This window comes from Colletes gigas, unplaced genomic scaffold (genome assembly GCF_013123115.1).
Source record: "Colletes gigas isolate AHSC1104 unplaced genomic scaffold, ASM1312311v1 Colletes_gigas_Sc00034, whole genome shotgun sequence".
Classification (NCBI taxonomy): Eukaryota; Metazoa; Arthropoda; class Insecta; order Hymenoptera; family Colletidae; genus Colletes; species Colletes gigas.
In genome coordinates, this window is record NW_025106663.1 from 28,088 (window position 1) to 46,575 (window position 18,488).

At 37.8% G+C, this 18,488-nt stretch overlaps 2 protein-coding genes across 3 annotated transcripts; one reads left to right on the top strand and one right to left on the bottom strand.

Moving 5' to 3' along the window:
* Positions 1-1,477: 1,477 nt before the first annotated feature.
* Positions 1,478-18,456, top strand: LOC122402207. 2 transcript variants are annotated; one of them, XM_043404808.1, is made up of 6 exons: positions 1,478-1,876; positions 8,132-8,174; positions 14,158-14,420; positions 14,536-14,862; positions 14,919-15,545; positions 15,661-18,456. In XM_043404808.1, exons 3-6 carry the CDS (start codon positions 14,178-14,180, stop codon positions 15,871-15,873), a joined length of 1,410 nt encoding a protein of 469 aa, XP_043260743.1. In that variant the 5' UTR covers positions 1,478-1,876; positions 8,132-8,174; positions 14,158-14,177; the 3' UTR covers positions 15,874-18,456. The 2 variants fall into 2 exon arrangements, with proteins under 2 accessions (XP_043260743.1, XP_043260744.1); XM_043404809.1 differs by lacking the exon at positions 1,478-1,876 and adding an exon at positions 2,098-2,114.
* Positions 12,956-13,710, bottom strand: LOC122402208 (defensin-2-like). Its single transcript, XM_043404810.1, has 2 exons — positions 13,530-13,710; positions 12,956-13,329 (listed from the first exon to the last, which is right to left on the bottom strand). Exons 1-2 carry the CDS (start codon positions 13,606-13,608, stop codon positions 13,115-13,117), a joined length of 294 nt encoding a protein of 97 aa, XP_043260745.1. The 5' UTR covers positions 13,609-13,710; the 3' UTR covers positions 12,956-13,114.
* Positions 18,457-18,488: the final 32 nt, after the last annotated feature.

The window sequence follows — 18,488 nt, forward strand, 5'->3', positions numbered from 1 at the left end:
AACAATTATGGTTTTTTAGTTTCCGCAAAGGGAGAGGCGCTTGGAAAAGTCTAAAGGTTACAAGACTCGGATAGAATCACGCCTGAAATTTCATCGTTTACGAAGATCGCAATTAATAGCATCTCATCGTCACCTAGCATAATTAGTCTAAGCTTGGTTAATTAGAGAACGTACCGTCGCATCGGAGGTCAAAAAGCGACTCGATGGTACTCGTTTCCTGTTCAGTTCCTTCTACCTTTGAACGACTGTTATTAGCTGCACCGTGTACCAATAATCAAAGCGAATGCTCCCTCTTTGATCGTTCTTTCGTCTTTCCTTTTCGGAAGGAAGTAATGGCTCGAGGTAGGTGGAGATTTCTTATAATACTTTCTCAATAGGAGTGCAACTAGTCTTTACTTTCAAACATATAAAGAACAGTAAAAGGTTTTCTTGCAGAAAAATATGTTTCAAGACTCCCTAATTACGCGTTTGAGACGTACTACATTTCTATAAATATATTATTTTAATATTCTGTTAGTTTGCCTTTTGCTCGCGTAACTTGTAATAAGGGTTTTGATAAAGATTGAAATAATTTTTTAGCAAATTTTTCCCTTAAACTTAGATCAGAAGTTCTGCTTCGATTATTCTACAACAGTCTGCTGCAGTTGCATGTTTCATAGGGGTGAATAGCCGCAGAGAAATCGATTTCAGGTTTACAAAGGACAAGTGTTATTGCTTTTACTTGAACGTTCTCTATTGGTATATTGTCTTCGGGTACAGTTTTGTGTTTCACAGTCGAAAAGATTTCGAGTATCATCGAACATAATATCCATTTATAATTTCACAGTGCTACTATTATTTTCCGTTCAATTACTAGTAATATTATTAAATAAAATAATAGTATTCTTAATTAAAAGCATTCTTTCATACGGTACGCATTGCAGTAAATTATTCACGTAAATTCCCTGTCAGATACAGGGAATGTAACTAATAGGTATGACATAATTATAGTAGTACGTGACTATTCGAGAATTAATAACAATTAACATAGGACAACATTCGTAATTGAATGCAACCGAATGATTGTCTAAACTAATTGAAGTAAACATGAAAATCGATGATACACGATATACGTTTGTTCCGTGTATAATATCGGTTTTAAGCATGGCAAGATTCGGTTCGCTAAAAATTAACGACACGTATCCCTGTTGCAGGTACGAAACCCCGAAAATGGAGGGGTTGTTTCCTGTAATTGAATGAAATCCAGAGATCATCGGTGTTTACAGCGAAGCAACACGTGAGACCGCCAAAAGTGGTGTCAGTGCTTTCCACCCCCTCGTAAAACCGACATCGGCCGCTGACGGATCCAAGGGAAGGAATTTAAACTGCTGAGAATCCGGGTCGCTGGTTGGACGGTGGAGTCTGGGTCGATGGTAGAGGGGGATGCCGGGTCGCGGTGTCGCGAGCTTCGCAGTACCGCTTCGACTATCACGGTGGTAGGGTCATTGATGCGTATCCGTCGATGATTTCTCATCGTTCGTAGCGCAATCACCTTGAAATGTTTCCTGCACTCTGAGCAACAGTGGGCAGCAACCTATTGGCGCGTTACGCTCGAATCGGATCGCAAAGGTTCTTATTACCCTTCTGGTTTTAACCGCGCGACGTTGAACGGTATGTAAAGAAGTGTATCTACGCACTTACCGCAAGAAACAAGTTACGGAGGTCGTTGCACGTAACACCTGCCAACAGACAGAACTACTTCGCGAGTGGTTTCTATAACCGTGTCGTAGCCACCGGTTCCTCAAGCGGATACACCTCGTGCGACCGCGAACCTGGCTACTTGGCTCCCAACGAACACTGCTTTGGCATCTGTCTTGCTCACCATACGACTCTCCTGGTAAGTCATCATTCATCCTTACTCGAGTCGACAACTATTTCGATATCCGATCCAACATTTTTTACCACTTTGGACAGCTTTCAATGCTAAGCTTTTAAAGCTGGACGAACTTTTATCTTATTTCAATTTTGAATATCCCGCCAACCATAGGAGAACGTGTTATATTGGTAATAACAGTGATTTTTTTCTTCTAGCTGCCACTCTAATACACGTATTAGACGACTCCTACAAAATTCAGGTTTTTCCGTCTCGTAAATATAATTAGTTTAAAAGAAAATAGATGTTTATTCGGTTTAAAACAATACGGTAAGCTCGGTTAACAAATTTCTTTTAATTGGAATCACTTTGACGTTTAATTTGATAAGCCCTGGCGTTAACAAATACATTTACTTGGAATTCTATCGCACAAGTCCGATGACAGCAACTACTTAGGATTAAAACTTCTGTCGTTTAGTAGAATGGGAAAGAGACAGATGGAGAAGAAAATTGATTAAAAACTTTTTTAATGTCCGGGAAAGTACTTTTCGCTTTAAAAATATTCTTAAACTTGAAAAAGTATTCACGTTATGCCCTTGTACGTAATCTTGACAAGAGCGATTAATTCAGAACAAGATTACCGTCGTTGACTGAGATCGAAGAGAAAACTATGAAGAAGCAAATTAAGTTTAAATTTCCTACTCATCGTGAAAGGCACTCATCGATCGGAAATGTTCGTAAACTTGGGAAATATTGGAAATGGTAGGGTTCGGGTACTTCTTTCTTGAATTTTATCATTTATCTTGCGCGCAAAGAGTCGTTAGAGAGTTATGATTCATGGGTATAGTTTTTTATGCGTTTCGTCCATCCAGTAACACACATGTACGATATTACATAGCCGCTTTCTATATCGTGTATCGTTTTACACGGTGAAACCTATATGCGAATCAACTAAAAGACGTATTTTCTCTAAAGTAGTTTAGGATAATTAATGGGGTGGGAGCTTTGTAAAGGGTTGTCTCTGAATCTCTAAATATAATAATTTCTTATATTTTTGCATATTAAATGCATTCTGTAGTTTTTTGAGAATTTAAATTTCCCATAAATGCATAACTTCGTCGAACGTATCGCCAACGATCTCGACAATGCCGCAAAACGAATATTTTATTACCAGCATGTGTAATTGCAAACGTTGAATTGTATTTACGCCCCGGCATGAATATCGAGGGAAATATTTGTTGCGTGCAATATAATTTTCTTGCGTCAGCTTGTTGTATCCCTTTACAAAGTGTATTTCCATTAAATCCGTTTCAAGTTTTCCCGAGGACACAGGACATCCGAGACGCAACGTCGATTTTATTAAACGAAACAAGACGAGTTTACGTTTAATCTTGTAAATTCATCAAGTCTGAAATTTCAATTTGCCCGTTATAAGGTAACACCGCACTATAATATGGGGTGGGAAGGTAGGAAAAACCGAGTGGAAATTAACGAAACGGGGAAACGAGAGCAGCGATCTATTTTATTTACCAGCAATCGGTCCAGGGAACATTTTATTTCATTTCCATTGTTTCTTCTCCTTTTAATTTGGCTTGGTGTCTTTGCAACAATTGCAAACACGCGTGCCAATCTGAGCGTATCGATCGCAGGAAGCCAATTTCTATGACGAATCAAACAACAAAGCGATCTCGTTTATTTGTTCCTTCGTTTAGGAGTCTGCCTAGTTTCGAGCATCAAAAATCGAGCGATGTTTGACATTTTTATTCGAGGAATTATTAGACACTATCGAATCCATTTTCTACTCTTTCTCATAGGTTTCTAATACCAAAACTGAACCCCGAGTTTAGAATTTTTTCCATATTTCTATAAAAGACAACCTTAGAAGATGCACTCTCTATGTTAACTCGATTACTCGACACGGGTTCATATTTATGCACACGTACGAAACTAACTACGTTTATAGAATTATATGCGTAACTTTCAAAGTGTATGCTTGCAATAACGACGACGTTACAGTTAACGCAATTTGATTCGCGCTGTTTCCATTTTAAAACGTCCATTATCTCAATTTTCATATTTTCAACTTTGTACTTTGATTATTCCGTCCTGACCTTTTCCATCCCCATTCGCCAACTTTTAATTATGTTTACGTTATTCGGATTCTTTCCGTTTAAGTAATATTTTACGATCGATAACTTTTTCGTCCGATATTCGAGAAGCAGCCTGAACGAATCGTCATTTCGCTACAAATAATGGTACGTTGCCTCGGTTAAACGGAATTCTATTTCTGTCGAGCATAACAGGCCGTTTTATTTCCAATGCATATTTTAATTAACGCAAATGTTCGTAACAGATGTTTGTTGCAATGGTCAAAATTTCTGTGCCAGGATTCATCGATCGGAAGTTTTACAATTTTTAAACGAGCAGTCGTTATGAATGCACGAAATGGTAAAAATTGTATAATTCATATTACAATAGAAGCAATACTAGTAGCATCGGAAAATAATAACGGAATAAAAGCCACCTTCAATTTATTATTTGCTGTGGCTTCTTTGTAACGTGGAAGCATAAATGGCGCAGTGAATTTCTATTCATCTTTACCGATACTTATTTTATCACTTTTTGTCTAACAGTTCGCTTGAAAAAGAGTCTAGTTAGATTTTTTCCCGTTAAAACTGGAAACGGTTAAAGTTTGCGACTGTCAGCGAATAAATGTCACAGAATGTGAGAAATAAAGTAAATTCGAAACCAGAGGGACTCTACGTTCAGCTGTGAATCAATAACTTGATTCAGAACGCTTCAAATATTTGTTAACAAGTTGAAATACAAAAAAAAAAAAGATTCGAGTACTAAAAAATAGGGACAAACCTCGTTCGAATCAAAGTGAATGTAATTTTCAATCCTTCTCGTAAAGGTACATCTTGAGATTTTCGTTTAACAAAATATTCCCATACGCGTCGTCATATTTTACATTGATAAAATCAAATCGGAGTAATATCTCCCTGTAGGGGCATTTCTTCTAGTTTATGGACTCTTAATAAAATATACGAGGAAACGGAATGCATAAAAGTGCTTCCTGCAGTTGAACCAAGTACAAATTAATGGTTTTATACGGTCGTGTTATTATCATAAAGCAGAAATATAATTAATTTATAAGAAAGATTTTTTGGACTAAAACAAATATCATTATTTTCGTCTTATAATAGTTTAAAGTTATACAATTTGTAATTGGTTAAAACAAACGTTTTATATAAATCTCCCGTTCATAGTTTTCGTTCCGAATAACAAATGTGTTTAATCGAGAATTGCATACAATGCAATTTGGTGCAGAGTTAATAAGTAACCCGCCAACTCGTTTCACTGTGATTTTAAATGGACTTTGTAAATAACAAATAACAAGCAGAAAACTCAATTTCCAACTTTTCTCGCAATATATTTTTATTTTCGAAAGTATTGAAACTCTCTTTCCGACCAATCTTAGATTATTTTTACTTACATTTGTTAAAAAAATATTCGACGACAAGGGCGTATCTTTCATGTTTTCAAACGATGCAAACGAGTTGACGGATGCTAAGACAATTTGATGAAAAAATTAATAAAATGGAGTCGCAATGTAGGTTATTTGTATCGCTCCTGCGAATTGGCAAAGAAAAACAGTATTGCACGATACACGGTTTCCCTAGGGTGCAATAAGTATCCTCGTATTTCTTTCCCCCGTTCTCTGTCTCTGTCCTGCATTCTATTTTCTGGCATTACGAGCTTTAGTATCCGCGCACAGAAATCAGAATTAATTACGAGGTAATAAAGAGAAAGTCGACGTTATAGGTAGGTACATACGTACGTACATATAGTATGTATGTACCGCGAATTATCTCTCGTGGATATTCGGTGGCGATTTCCGTTTTGAAATGTGATTTGAAATACCAAAATGAAATTAGCCTAGAGATTTACGTCCCTCTGCTATTGGATCGATACCGAGCGATTGCCTCGAAATTAGAATCGATTGTCGAGCAGATTGGAGTTTGTTGCTGGCGGCGGTTAGTAAGCTCGAGTCTGACCATAAAACGGATCTCGCTGGACGAATTCTCTGTTCAATAGTCTTTCAGAGGGGTCTTCGTTAAAATGAAACCGCTAGAACCTGGATATTTCCCCCGAAACAGTCTGACACTGAACATTTATTTAGTTTCGTTTTCCCGACGCTCTGCTTGAAATTCATCGTCGAAAACCGTGGATCAGTAGCCCAGAAAGGTTACAAACTCGTAAAGAAAGCGTTTACGAACCTATATTTGTATGACATTTTGCCATTAGCGACATTAAACAATTTTATCGCAGGTTTCAACAAGGTGCTATAAAGAATCTCGGTGGCAATAACGTTTACGATGTGAGAGACACTCGTATTCTCGTCTATAAAGTTTATGATCGTAATGTTGTTAGAGTGTTCCAGAAAATATAGCGTATTTATTAATGTAGTAAATGACAAGAAAAAAGTTTTTCGACTATTATTCGTACGATTAGACGCGCAGAAATAATTTTGCTATCTTGATGCACTCGTACATTGTAGAGACAACAGGTATGCATTTGAGATTACATAAGGTGTACGGTGTTATGAAGATTTAGGTATTTATTTATCTTATTGATTAGCAATATTCGAGGATACAGCAATGTCGGTAAACTAGATACATCGTCAAACATTTATGTAGGTTCGCGTAGCTACGCTGCTTCTATGAATTCGTACTCTAGGGAGTACAAACTCCTGGGAAACTATTATTCCAATCAAGAATCCGGTATCGGGTGTGAGGGTGAGGGTCGTGTGTTGAACCGTAAAACTGAAATCCCCAAGAACGATGCATCGGTCGATGTAAACCTAAATTCGTTTAAATCGCCAACTAAAATATCAGTGTACGAACCTGTTGCATGTAAATCAACACACTAATATCATGTAAGCGTGTAGTTAGAAAATATGTAACACACGATAGATAAAAATACACAATAAATAAAGTACGACGTTCTCGCGAGTAAAATGTTTTATAGACGACTCAGTGAATTAATAAAGGTTTTAGTTCGAATATACGATCGATGAATGTTTGAAAAATTGAATCTTTGATTCGTACGAGCGATTTTTCCTTGGAATTATTTTCAAAATAATACAGCAGCGACGTAGCCAACCGTCATATTGGGAGTAAATTGCGTTTGACTTTGAGCAAATAACTGTCACTCATTCTCTTTGTCTCTTTCCATTCACAGACACTCCATAGCTATTCTCTTGTGCTCCAATCGTTCATCAATCATATACACTCCCAGACAAAACGATGCCACACGCGTCCTATCTTTATTTTATTGTGATAGGATTATGTTAGCGTCAACATTTTTAGTGATACGTAAAACATATGTAAACATAAAATAGATCGACGTTACACTTCAACGAGGTTTCTTAGTTAGAAGAGAAAGACATATCCTTTTAGGTAAAGAATTATAGAATTCTTTAATTTTTCTTTGAACTAAATTTTCCCATTTGGTTATTTCCTAACAAGTGGGAAATACTGCAGTGATGGATTCAGGTCACAACAATAAGATAAAAAGCTCATTGAAAAATATGCTCGATATGACCTTGTTTCCGAGTTATAACCTATTTTATTTTTCAAACAATTCTTTCTACGATTAAATATAGCACACTGTGCTCGGTGAAGGTGAAGTATTTGTATTATATGCAAAATCAATCCAATTCTTATACGTAACGTTTCTTTCTATTTACGGAAAACCTTGGCAGACCTTTCTCAACATCTTAAAGTATAATTATTTGAAGTCGAAAAAATAAATTTTAGATATGCAGGTCTAATTGTAAGGACGTTTTCTCTGGCGTCATACTTTCTAAATAGAGTCCATTTGCAAAACTTTCCGAGAGTTCCACAGTTTGTGTGCATAGTTTAAGTTTGCTTCGACTTGTTCAATGAACAAAAAGTTATCGTGAATCAGACGGAGAATTTAAATCCTTTAATCGCTCGTAAACCCCGCGCGCATGATCCTGCACACAACCCAATCCAACCCTAATCCTGACTGAACTTACGAAGCCACCAACACGGGACAGAACACACCCGTGAAATTGTGGCTTTAATACAATATGTTATCGATCAAATCCAGGATCATGAGCTAAACAAGACTTTTAGTTCTTCGCGATTTATTGCTTGAAACGTTAGATTGCTATTAATATCTCAAACTAGGTTATCGTATGTTTATTTAACTTGAATTATTGGAATTCACACGTGTTTCGATTTGTTGCAGGTACCAAACACCAAACGACATTTGAATCGGCCTACCTTTTAATGTAAGTAACATTTCCTTTTTATTTAGCGTTTTTAATTTATCGATACTATTGGAATATAAAATCCCAGGACTTTCCAGGACATCGAATTCTTGCAGAACTTTGCAATCGATGTCATTGATTGTGACAAACAGAATAAGCAAAAATTCGGATTTAAAGGATCAAAGAATACATCCCATGGTAATTTCTTTTTGTAGGTGTTTTACTTTTGTAGGTGGACTCAGTGACGTCGGTTCAGAGAAGTATTTAAAGAGATAACGAGTTAACTCTTAATAAGGGTAAAGGAAAGGGCGGAAAGGAAAAGAGCAGAAAGTACATTCGTACATGTGTAGAAGAGCATCGCGTAGTTAATTTAACTTTGTTATCTACATCCAACAGGTGAGTAAGCCAGCGGTCTGGAAAATTAAAATTTATTCAGTCGATTCTTGGCCATCCTGACGTTATCTACGTTGCGCGTAGATCGCTATGAAAGCATAATGTCGATAAAGTTCGAGTCACACGATGAATAATATCGACCTGAATCCCTCTGCCCATTCCCCAAGATAATACGTACACGGTATACTTTTACAACTATTCCTTCCAGCGCTCGAAGCACGCGTGAAACGTTTCTTCTCGAATTAATATGGGTTCGAAAACAAATTCGACTTCGAAGGACGGAATTTTGCTTTGTCGAAAGTAATATTAATAGTTATGCAAATCCACAACCCGCGAGCTGCACTCGAGTAACACAAGTTCGGGGACGCTTGTAAAGATCACGGTTTCTCCTCCTCTTCCAAAACATGGTACAACCCGCGTCGTGTGTTTCTTGCTTCCTAATTCGCTGTTTTACCAATGGTAATATCTTTTGCTCGGTAATTGTTTCTGTAGCTGCCATATCTAGCGAATTATAGTTCGCGAGTTGCAGACACAGAAACTACGATTTGCTGCGGTGTACACTATTAACGCGAATTATACTCCAATTCCCAACAGCGTACAACTTTGAACGTAACAAAATATTGGATGTAACTTTCTAGTTAAGTCTTTTAATTAGAATGCTATAAATAGCAACTTTCTGTCGTAGCGTGATAACAGTTGGGTTCGGGGGTTTGGTTTCCACCATAGCAGTTTCCTCTCGAAACGATTATAATCGAAAAATCGCAAAAAAAATAACAACGTTATAACGATATACGCGTATGTTGATACACGGAAATTAGATGTAGTTTAATCAAGTGAACGTTTCTCTCTAAAATACAGGACAAGTACAAATATTTATTTTAACGCTATTGAACATTGGATGCTCCACTATTTAATCGTGCATTCAGCAAACATTCTGCATCGGTGAATACATCTACTGCAATTTCAATTGCACCGCTAAAATTGCTACGTATTTTAAGTAATCCTAACATGAATTATTTAAAAACCGTGCAACGTAATGCAAATTCCGGATCATACTGAAATATTGAGAAACGTCATTGAAATATTTCACGTTACGAATCTGCATATTGCAGGGAGTTATAGGAGTTTAATTCAAGTTCCATGTTAGCCGTGAAATAAAAAAGGTTGAAAATCGCTGCTTCGTAGGATAATATTCGTAAATTTGAGAAAATCGTTAGAGCAACCATTTCACCAAAGAACATTTTCCATATCGATTTCCATTAACATACCGTTCCAGCGTATTAAGCCCTCTACTTTCGCGATATCCTATTCTTCGTCAGTACTCTGCTTCGTTTCTATCGAAGCATGTAAAGTCTCCCTTTTATCGTTCCTTCCTGCCTTCGGCGAATCGATAATCATACGAATCACGTAAATTTTTCCTTCCCCGAACAAAATTTCCTCTCAGGAGGAAGCTCCCTTTTGTCGGGAATAACTAACTTCGCTTAGTATCTGATGCGAACGAGTTCCCTCCCAGCAATCGAAAACGTTTTATTAAAGCACCAACCTCTTACCTTCAAATATCAAATAAACCGTCCCTCTTGAATTTTGCTACCGCGCGACTGAGAAAAGCTGTATCTAGAAAATACTCGAAGACAGAAAAAAAAATTGCATTAGAGAAAATTAAACGAAAGTGTACTCGATACGATTTCATCGATTCCGAATTGGCATCTTTTAAAAGACGAGGGAACGTGCACGTTATCCACTAGTAAAACTATAAGTACCGATCACCAATTCAAGCTGCAGAAGAATCTTTGAGACGATTGGAATTATTATCCAATTACCGGGAAAGTTCGAGGATCGGCTTTGCCCGCATTTACGTTCTATGCGTGAAGTTTAATTGGGGATTATTAGCTACAGTGGATGTCTTTTATCGAGTATCTTCTATCTTTGTTTCATCAATGTCCAGATAAAATTCGTAGCGCGATGGACCATCGCTCAATGTCGCGCCACGCTCAAGTAGATAAAAGAGAAGAGTTCTGTAAAACGACGGCCGACCTTCGATTTCTTTCCAGGATTAAGCGCGACCATGAACTGAACTTTCAGTGCTAAAGCGAGTCTTTAGAAACATTGTGAATTGAAAAATAAAAAGTGTTTAACGGCCAGGGCGAGTTTTCGAGGAAAATGTACGTTTAAAAACGCGAATTTCATTCCTCCGGCTGTTATAAAATATCGCTGTTGTGAAAAATTTAACTTCCGATCTGGCCTAATTGCGTGTCATGCCCTATATAAGATTCGTGTACCCCTCGTTTTCTACTGTTTTAGGTTGCCATTTATCCGTTCTTCCGACGGAAAGGTAGCAGCAGTTGATACGAAACTCGCACGATATTGCTGCCTTTCTGAGATCTAATACCCAGTACGATAAGAAAGTTCTTAAAGTTTGACGGGAGAACCGGGTCGCGAGATTTTTCAACGTGGAAGTTTGCTAACAACGATGTCGAGGCATAGTACATCGTCGTCGAGTCTCTTTTATGCGATGTTACGGTATCTGCAACCTGGACACGCGGTTTGCAATGTCACAAACAACACGTGACGTCAAAATGCATCGGAGGATGACGTAAAATATGCATACAAGGGGTTGTACGGCTCGCCGAATCACGCGGCCTAATGTTAGCAACCCGTGTATGTATACATAGAAAAAAAAAATTTATATATATATATATATACATATAGACATAGATATAGATATATCTAACCAGAAACTCTCAGTGCGCTTTAACTTTGTACCTCTAAGGGTGAACCGTTGTCGCGAAGCACGATCGATACACTATCTAAAGCTGCACTCACCAGGTCTTTGGTTTATTGGATATCACTCGATATCTTTTAAGGAATCGCATTTGGGCGCAGTCGATTGACTGGAACACAACCATGCTTGAACCAAGCCCCACCCTCTCACTCAATTTTTCGGAATAGGAATAGGATAATTAAATTGTTTCAGTTTTCAATTCTTCCATCTCCGTAACTTGGAAACAAAAATTTAAACCTTTAACTATAGCAAGTAGTATCAAACGATAATTAGAAAACCAGTGTCTGACTGACTAGTCGTTGACCAGTACTACTAGCAAGATAATACGGAGTCACGGAGTCTCCCGTGACTTGATATTACGATCTATTTATTCTAGGAGATCGAAATCTTGCGTTTGCCTATTTTGTTACTATCAAAGGATTCTTTTTTTTCATTTAAAAATCCAAAAATATTTAACGACCGGTCCAATACATTTTTTTAAATTTAACGCGTGCATTTGGTTCGCGAAGCGCGGAAGAAGCATTAGAACGAAACAACGTTATACAGGATATCGTTAAGAGGGATCTCACAGTATCTGTATAAACTGTTTCTTAACTTCGTTGCTATAATTGAAAGTTCTGAGTGACGTACCTTCCACTTCTCTTGACTATTTCAGTGTCGTCGCTTAAGAAGGATATTACTTTCCGTAAATGCGTGATTCTCAATTTAACTTTGCAGCTGCATGAAATGATCAGATAATACTGAACGTAGTTCCCTTCGTCTCGTTGCAGTTCCCATTTCTAAACAAGTGTATTCGTTCAAGCTCTCGACGTACATCGATATATTTTCATTCGATCGGCATTATGAACGCGTAAAACATCCGTTAGATACGGAAAAGTGACAAACTCGTGTATCGCTAAACTAATGCTCGTAACGTTGTTAAATAATCGTATTGTGTAAAAACCGATTGCTTTGGCTAAAAAAGGGAAGCGTTAAACAGTCGTTGAATTTCTTGAATGGTTTGCTTCTTCTTAACTAGGGGCACGAAGCAGAAAATTATATTACTCGAAAATAGTTCTTCGAAAGTTGATTCAACTACGTTTACGTGCAGCAAAGTTTTTAATTTAAAAGAGAATCCTCGGTGAATCTCCAAGCTGAGACTTGGACTTGTCGAAATAAGGTTCCACTTTAACTTCCAACCGAAGTACGCGTACAGAATTATACTTGCGCCTGGTATTACTCGAACACCTTTAAAAACATGGTGAAAACATGGTTTTAAACAATAAAATAGGCGGTGGGTAGTTTTCGAGATATTTGGAAAAATTCTATCGCGTTTTCTAGACGTCGCTACTTTGAAATCCAACCATGCCCTGTTTCCACAGTGTTACTAATCCCTGGCAACTTGATCAAAGCGGAAGTAGCGTTTCACTGAATCAAAGAACGTTTGACAAGTGCTCGACGACACGCAGGAACTTACGTGTTTGTCAAGTGTCGTTCCTTTGATGTTTAACGTCAAACGCACAATTGCTAGAAAGGCTACCAACTGCTAAGACTGAGACAGCTGACGCGTATCGAAGATTCGATTCAAAATTTTCCAAATAAAGAGTTAAAAGGTATGGGTTTGATCGAATGATTGGAACACTAGGTATCAACGTAAATAGAACATCTTTATTAAATCTCAATACTATAATTCAGCACGCGTTACACGTAGAGGTGATAAATTTGTAATAGTGAACGTAATAAATATCGGATATCGAATGCAGGTGTTGTAGATTTGCTTGTTTACAGCATCCAATAAAGTACTTTACTAGCGGCATACGCAAACGCCATTTTCGCACCGGCCACCTTTGCGTCCTTGGGATAAACATCTGACTGCGCAAGCAGAATCGTTAACGCCAAACCATAACGTTTGAAACGATAGAACGTCGCACGTTACCCTCCGGTGTCGAATTGGTTGTTCAAAATCCCCGGTAACAGCCATGTTTTCCATTTCTCCCATGTTCGTGGAATGTTCCATTTCCTCTGAAAAAAAATCATTCTTATTCCAACACACAGTCACAGCGCCGCGCAAAACTGAATATTGTTCGTGTCTGTTAACTCTAGATTTACAGTACACGTCGATTTGACGGATTTCAAACTTTAATCTTTTATTTCATTTTGATTATTTCGTGAAAAATTATTCGTGAAATCCATACAGTTGTTATAATAATTTGTTTACTCACCAAGATTGGAAAGATAACTAGGTGCAGCAGAGACACAAGCGATGGCAACGAAAACACAGAAAAGAACGAAGATCTTCATGTTTCTTAGAAGAAAATTCTAAATGAAACTGAGAATTAAACAAGTATAGGATTACCACCAAAGTCTTTTGAATTGACTTGCGGATTAATTGATGCTTAAGAAGCGAAGATCGCTGCTTATATACTTGATCGAGCTACCGCTTTCCTTGTTGTCTTGCATTACATGGAATTTCCATCTACGAGTCAGTGGCGAAATTCTTTTCGCAGATTCGTACTTGGCAAAAAATTATGCAAGATAAATGAAATAATGGGAAATTACGTCTGCGTTCGAGGAAAGCGTTTTCTCCGCTGCCTCGATATTACTCATAATGTTTACGCCGATTATCTCGGCAAGCTAGGTCACGGCTTGCAATTTGTATGATAAATCGATATTACGCAATACACCAATCGTGGATTACTTAATCGAACATTCGGATAAATGAGACACAAATAAAGTAACGTGATAAAATTCGTCTGTCTCTACCATTATCTTAAGAGAGCGATACCTTGAAAGAAATTACTGTACTGTAATATTACTGTTTAATTGAGAGACGATTTCGTTGGTTCGCAGGATAGTGCACCTGAAAGAAAATGAGGAGGCAGTCGAATAGCTTGAACCTAAATGCAGGAAGCGGAGGTGGGGAACCGCAGATCATCGTCGAGGAAAGCACATTGGGAGAGGAGGAAGCTGAACGGCGTAGAAACGAGTCTCCACCGCGAAGCCGGGATCCAGATTCGCCTTCCTTGAATCCTTATCTGTTGTCTCCGTGGCGAGAAACCAGGAAACACTCTTTGCCGACTCCGCAATGCACTTCCGGAATAACCGCGTCTCAGGTACCATCCGATCGTTGCGCGGGAAAGAACGCATTCTTTCCACCTCTTGAATTTATTTTAGCGGTCCATGAAAAACAATTTAAACCACTCGACTAAAACGAGTTTCCGTCAACAGGTGAGACGATTGAGCGAACGTGGCGGTGAAGGATCGGGACCGTCGCCAAAGGAGGCAGCTTTTCTGGCGACTCTCTCTCAGGCACCAGCCCCTCAATCCGATGGTCGAAGGTATTCCGTTATTACGATTTCCAAAGTCCCGTCGACTCTGTTTAATCGCGATCGTCGCGAGTCCTTTGCCGCTTTTCCGCTGGGTGGGGGGTCGAGAATTTTACCTGGTCGTCGAGACTCGAAGTCTGGGATTTCGGGGCCGCCGAGCAACAGCGGAAGCACGCACAATCTTCAGCTAGACATCATGGACAACATCACGGAAATAAAAGCGAGAAAGGTGAGGACCGGTTTCCCGTTTGGAAGGAAAATCTGACCAAAGACGATCGATTTCAGGTACGCCTAAAGATGTACAAGACGTCGACGGAACAAGTTTGCGAGATTCAACCTTTGGAAGGTAACAGCTCCTCTCAGCGTTACACGCAGTACCAGAAGACGCCTCTGCAGAGACGAGCTTCGGAAATACCGAAAACAGGCTCGTCCATGTCCGGAGCTGCGGGCATTGTCTGCTCCAACACCGACCTAATATCGATCCTGAGCTCTTTGGCGTCGTCCGCGACGGAGATCAACAGATGCGGCGAGGAAGCTTCGATGTCGCGAGAGGAGAGCAAGTCCAGTTGGTCGGGGAAAACTGCCGAGCAAAAGCGAAGTCGATTGAAGAGCTTTCGATCCAACAGCTTCGACGTGTCGATCCTTCACGGAACCAAAGGGAAATTCACTGGCTCCTCGAAAGCAACCGCTTCTTCCATTCCGGCGCCGTCGAACTGGTTCACGAAGAGACATCAGCCGATGTCGAAGAAGCAGAAACCGGAGGATTTGATAACGGCCAGTCTAAATTTTAAGTTCAATAAATCGAAAGTCGTGAAAGCGGTGAAGGAAACGATCGGGAAAACGTCACCCATCGGCGATATCAGACACAAAGTCGTCTGGGACGATACGAGTGGCACGAAAGTAGATGCTCAGGTAGGTGGAAAGTTCCACTGCTTGATCTATCCCTGTTAACCCTTCTGTGTTCCGTTCAGGTTCTTTTTCAAGCGGTTAAAGAACAAATTTATCGAAGCACAAGTTACGTTTGTAGGTTTTAGGTACTGCGATCGAGAAAATTTTAACGGCGCAGAGAGGAAACGACGCGGAAGCATCCGGATCGACTGGGAAAACTTCAATATCGCCGAACAAACAGAAATCCAGCAAAGTGGCGAATTGGTTCTCAGGCAGCAACAAAGACCAAGAGCAAACCGAATCTTGCGAACAATCAATCTGTTCCTCCTTGAAAGACCTCTTCGTTAAGTAGTATGCAAATACGAACGTGGTCTTATTCGATCGATCAACGCTTCTTCGTTTAAGGATTTATTCAGAAATTAATGCGACCTAATAGCTGATCTATCAGTGACTGATATCCCCTTTTTAAGTCGAGAGCAGCGTCATAGACATCCGTAACCGAGTCAATATCCTCCTGATTCGAACAATCTTCGAAATATTAAACTTCCTTTTCTAGTGCAGCTACCATTCGTCCCACCAGCAGTCTTTTCTAATCGAGTCAGCAAGTTACGTACTGCAAAACGCAGTAACACGAAGAACCAAGACGGGCCAAACAATACTTGTACTGCTGCTCTTGACTCTAGTTACGAGTTCTTCTATATTTTTATTTTCCCATGCTACGTTTGCAGCTGCGCTAAAATTTTGTGAGACTAAGGTGTATTTCTTATTTGTTATACGTCTTTATAAAGAGTACTCGAAAGATAGCTCGGAAATAGTCCTTGGAATCCTTTCTGATTTTACGGAAACTTTGTAAGGAAAGATTTTTTTTAAATAATTATCAATAAATAGGACAGACCATTCGATTCTACATATATTCCACCATTCTATATTCAATTTAATTATTTTATTTCAGAATATTTTTACAGAAATAAGACCCTGATAATTAAACGAAGAAGAAAGAAACGAAAATAAATTAAAGAAATTAAAAAGATTTGAGTCCCCGACAGTTCACTAAAATATTCGAAACACTTTACGAAACAAGACGCATAACTTAAGGTAAATATTTGAAAATACTTTTATGGCCGCTGTAAGGCACAACTATAAAGATTATTTTTGCAAAATCTGAAGAATATCTGATAACATACGCAACAACTGTTTTTATTTTTAGATTATAATGTATTTCGGATTAATATCAATCCTAGTATATAATAATGCTGAAGGTGGTCTAACTACATATTATTACGTAATAGTTCAATAACAATTTTCTATTGAAATTTATTTTATATCGAAAAACTGTATCGTTATATTGCAGTTTTTTTATTACAAACATTCCATTATTTTCGCGATGTACTATACGGTATCTAGTAGACTATTTTTTAAATTTTCTATCCATACAACAAATGAAAGATTTCACTTACGGACAAGCATAAAAGAAAAGAATATTATTCCTAATTATTATTAGTACGAAGCACAAGGAAAGTTTTATCGTACAACTATGTTTGTTATAATTTTTCCAAGTTAAAACCAGTCGTCAAAAATTGCGACGCTTCGTTTCGTTAACAATGCGGTATAGACTGCATAAAAACTGAGTATTTGTTTATAGCAATATGCGAAAAAACTTCCCTAGCAGAGTGAATATCGTTATCAAACAATCAATTTAAAAATGGGGAACAAACATTACGATGAAACGTGCTTTTGGTTAGTAAAATATGTTGTTTCGGTAAAATCAGAATTAGAAAATGCTGCGCAATTGGAAAATTAGGTATCGACCCACGAACAAACCCTTCCTAGATCTGAACAATTCAATCGATGTAGCTTTTACTACATAAATGTGGAGAAATATCTGTTCAATCTCTATGGTTAATGCAGAGTATCTACTTCCAAAGCGTAACTAAATTAAACTCCAAAACTGAAACCCCGATTTTGAACTATAACTAAATAATGTCGTACAATAAATGTTATGTGGTGTTCTATAAAGAAGAATTGCTTTTTTATGGAAAAATGTCCGATTTAAATGGGAATATTGTTGAACGAGAAGACTCGTGAATCAAAGTATATCGATCATGGTATTGCGATTCGTACAAAATGTATAATTAAAAGAAGCTCCAAGTGTAATGTTTCGAAAACAGATAAACTACAACCTCTAATCGCGAGCGAACATTTAAATATTTCTCTTTTAAACGAAACTATCCAAATTTAATAATTTGAAACACTGATAGAATTATTATTTTTTTCACCCTGGTAGTTACATGTTTATCGCATGTATATTAAATTTTATTTAATCGATACGTCGTAATCGTAATCGTAAATCTATTAACGCGATTCTCGTGATTAGAGAGTGACAATCCGTCATGATTAAATCCGTCAATATAATGGGCTTTCTTGTATTTTCATACACTTAAAAATTACATTATTGAACGTTGATGATATTCCTATTGAACAAAAACAATACTCAAAGAACATTACCAAGAAAAATATAATGCGTGTATTAATTTGCCTTTGCTGGACAAAGGCTCGTCAAATAACTGTAATATATTGTGTGTGTATAAAAATTGAGGTATACTTTTAATAATGATGCGCTGACTTAATTTGTATAGTACAGTATAGTAAAATATTGTGTAGATTACCAGAGTGTAAGTAATGTCTGTTTCGTCGAATGATCATTATTAAAGTACCCTTAGAATATTCAGAGAAATGAATAAGTGCAAATAATTATGGCGGTTTCGTCAATATACGAATGTTGGAAAAGAAAATGAATTTACCAGATATACATGTTTCATTGAATATGACTGTTATGTACACGTGTTGTTACTTGTACGGAATAACGTTGACATAATCCTGATATTGTATTTATGGTTTCACCTTTCACAAAATTAATAAAACCTACAAAAATGTATCACGTGTCATAGATACTTTCTTTACGATGCT

What these genes read in the sequence shown, in the direction of transcription:
- LOC122402208 (XM_043404810.1), bottom strand. Translation starts at nt 13,608, where the DNA reads ATGAAGATCTTCGTTCTTTTCTGTGTTTTCGTTGCCATCGCTTGTGTC. An exon ending in TAGTTATCTTTCCAATCTTG is followed by an intron (nt 13,330 to 13,529) that starts GTGAGTAAACAA and finishes ATTTTTTTTCAG; the next exon opens with AGGAAATGGAACATTCCACG.
- LOC122402207 (XM_043404808.1), top strand. Translation starts at nt 14,178, where the DNA reads ATGAGGAGGCAGTCGAATAGCTTGAACCTAAATGCAGGAAGCGGAGGT. An exon ending in CCGGAATAACCGCGTCTCAG is followed by an intron (nt 14,421 to 14,535) that starts GTACCATCCGAT and finishes TTCCGTCAACAG; the next exon opens with GTGAGACGATTGAGCGAACG. An exon ending in CGGAAATAAAAGCGAGAAAG is followed by an intron (nt 14,863 to 14,918) that starts GTGAGGACCGGT and finishes GATCGATTTCAG; the next exon opens with GTACGCCTAAAGATGTACAA.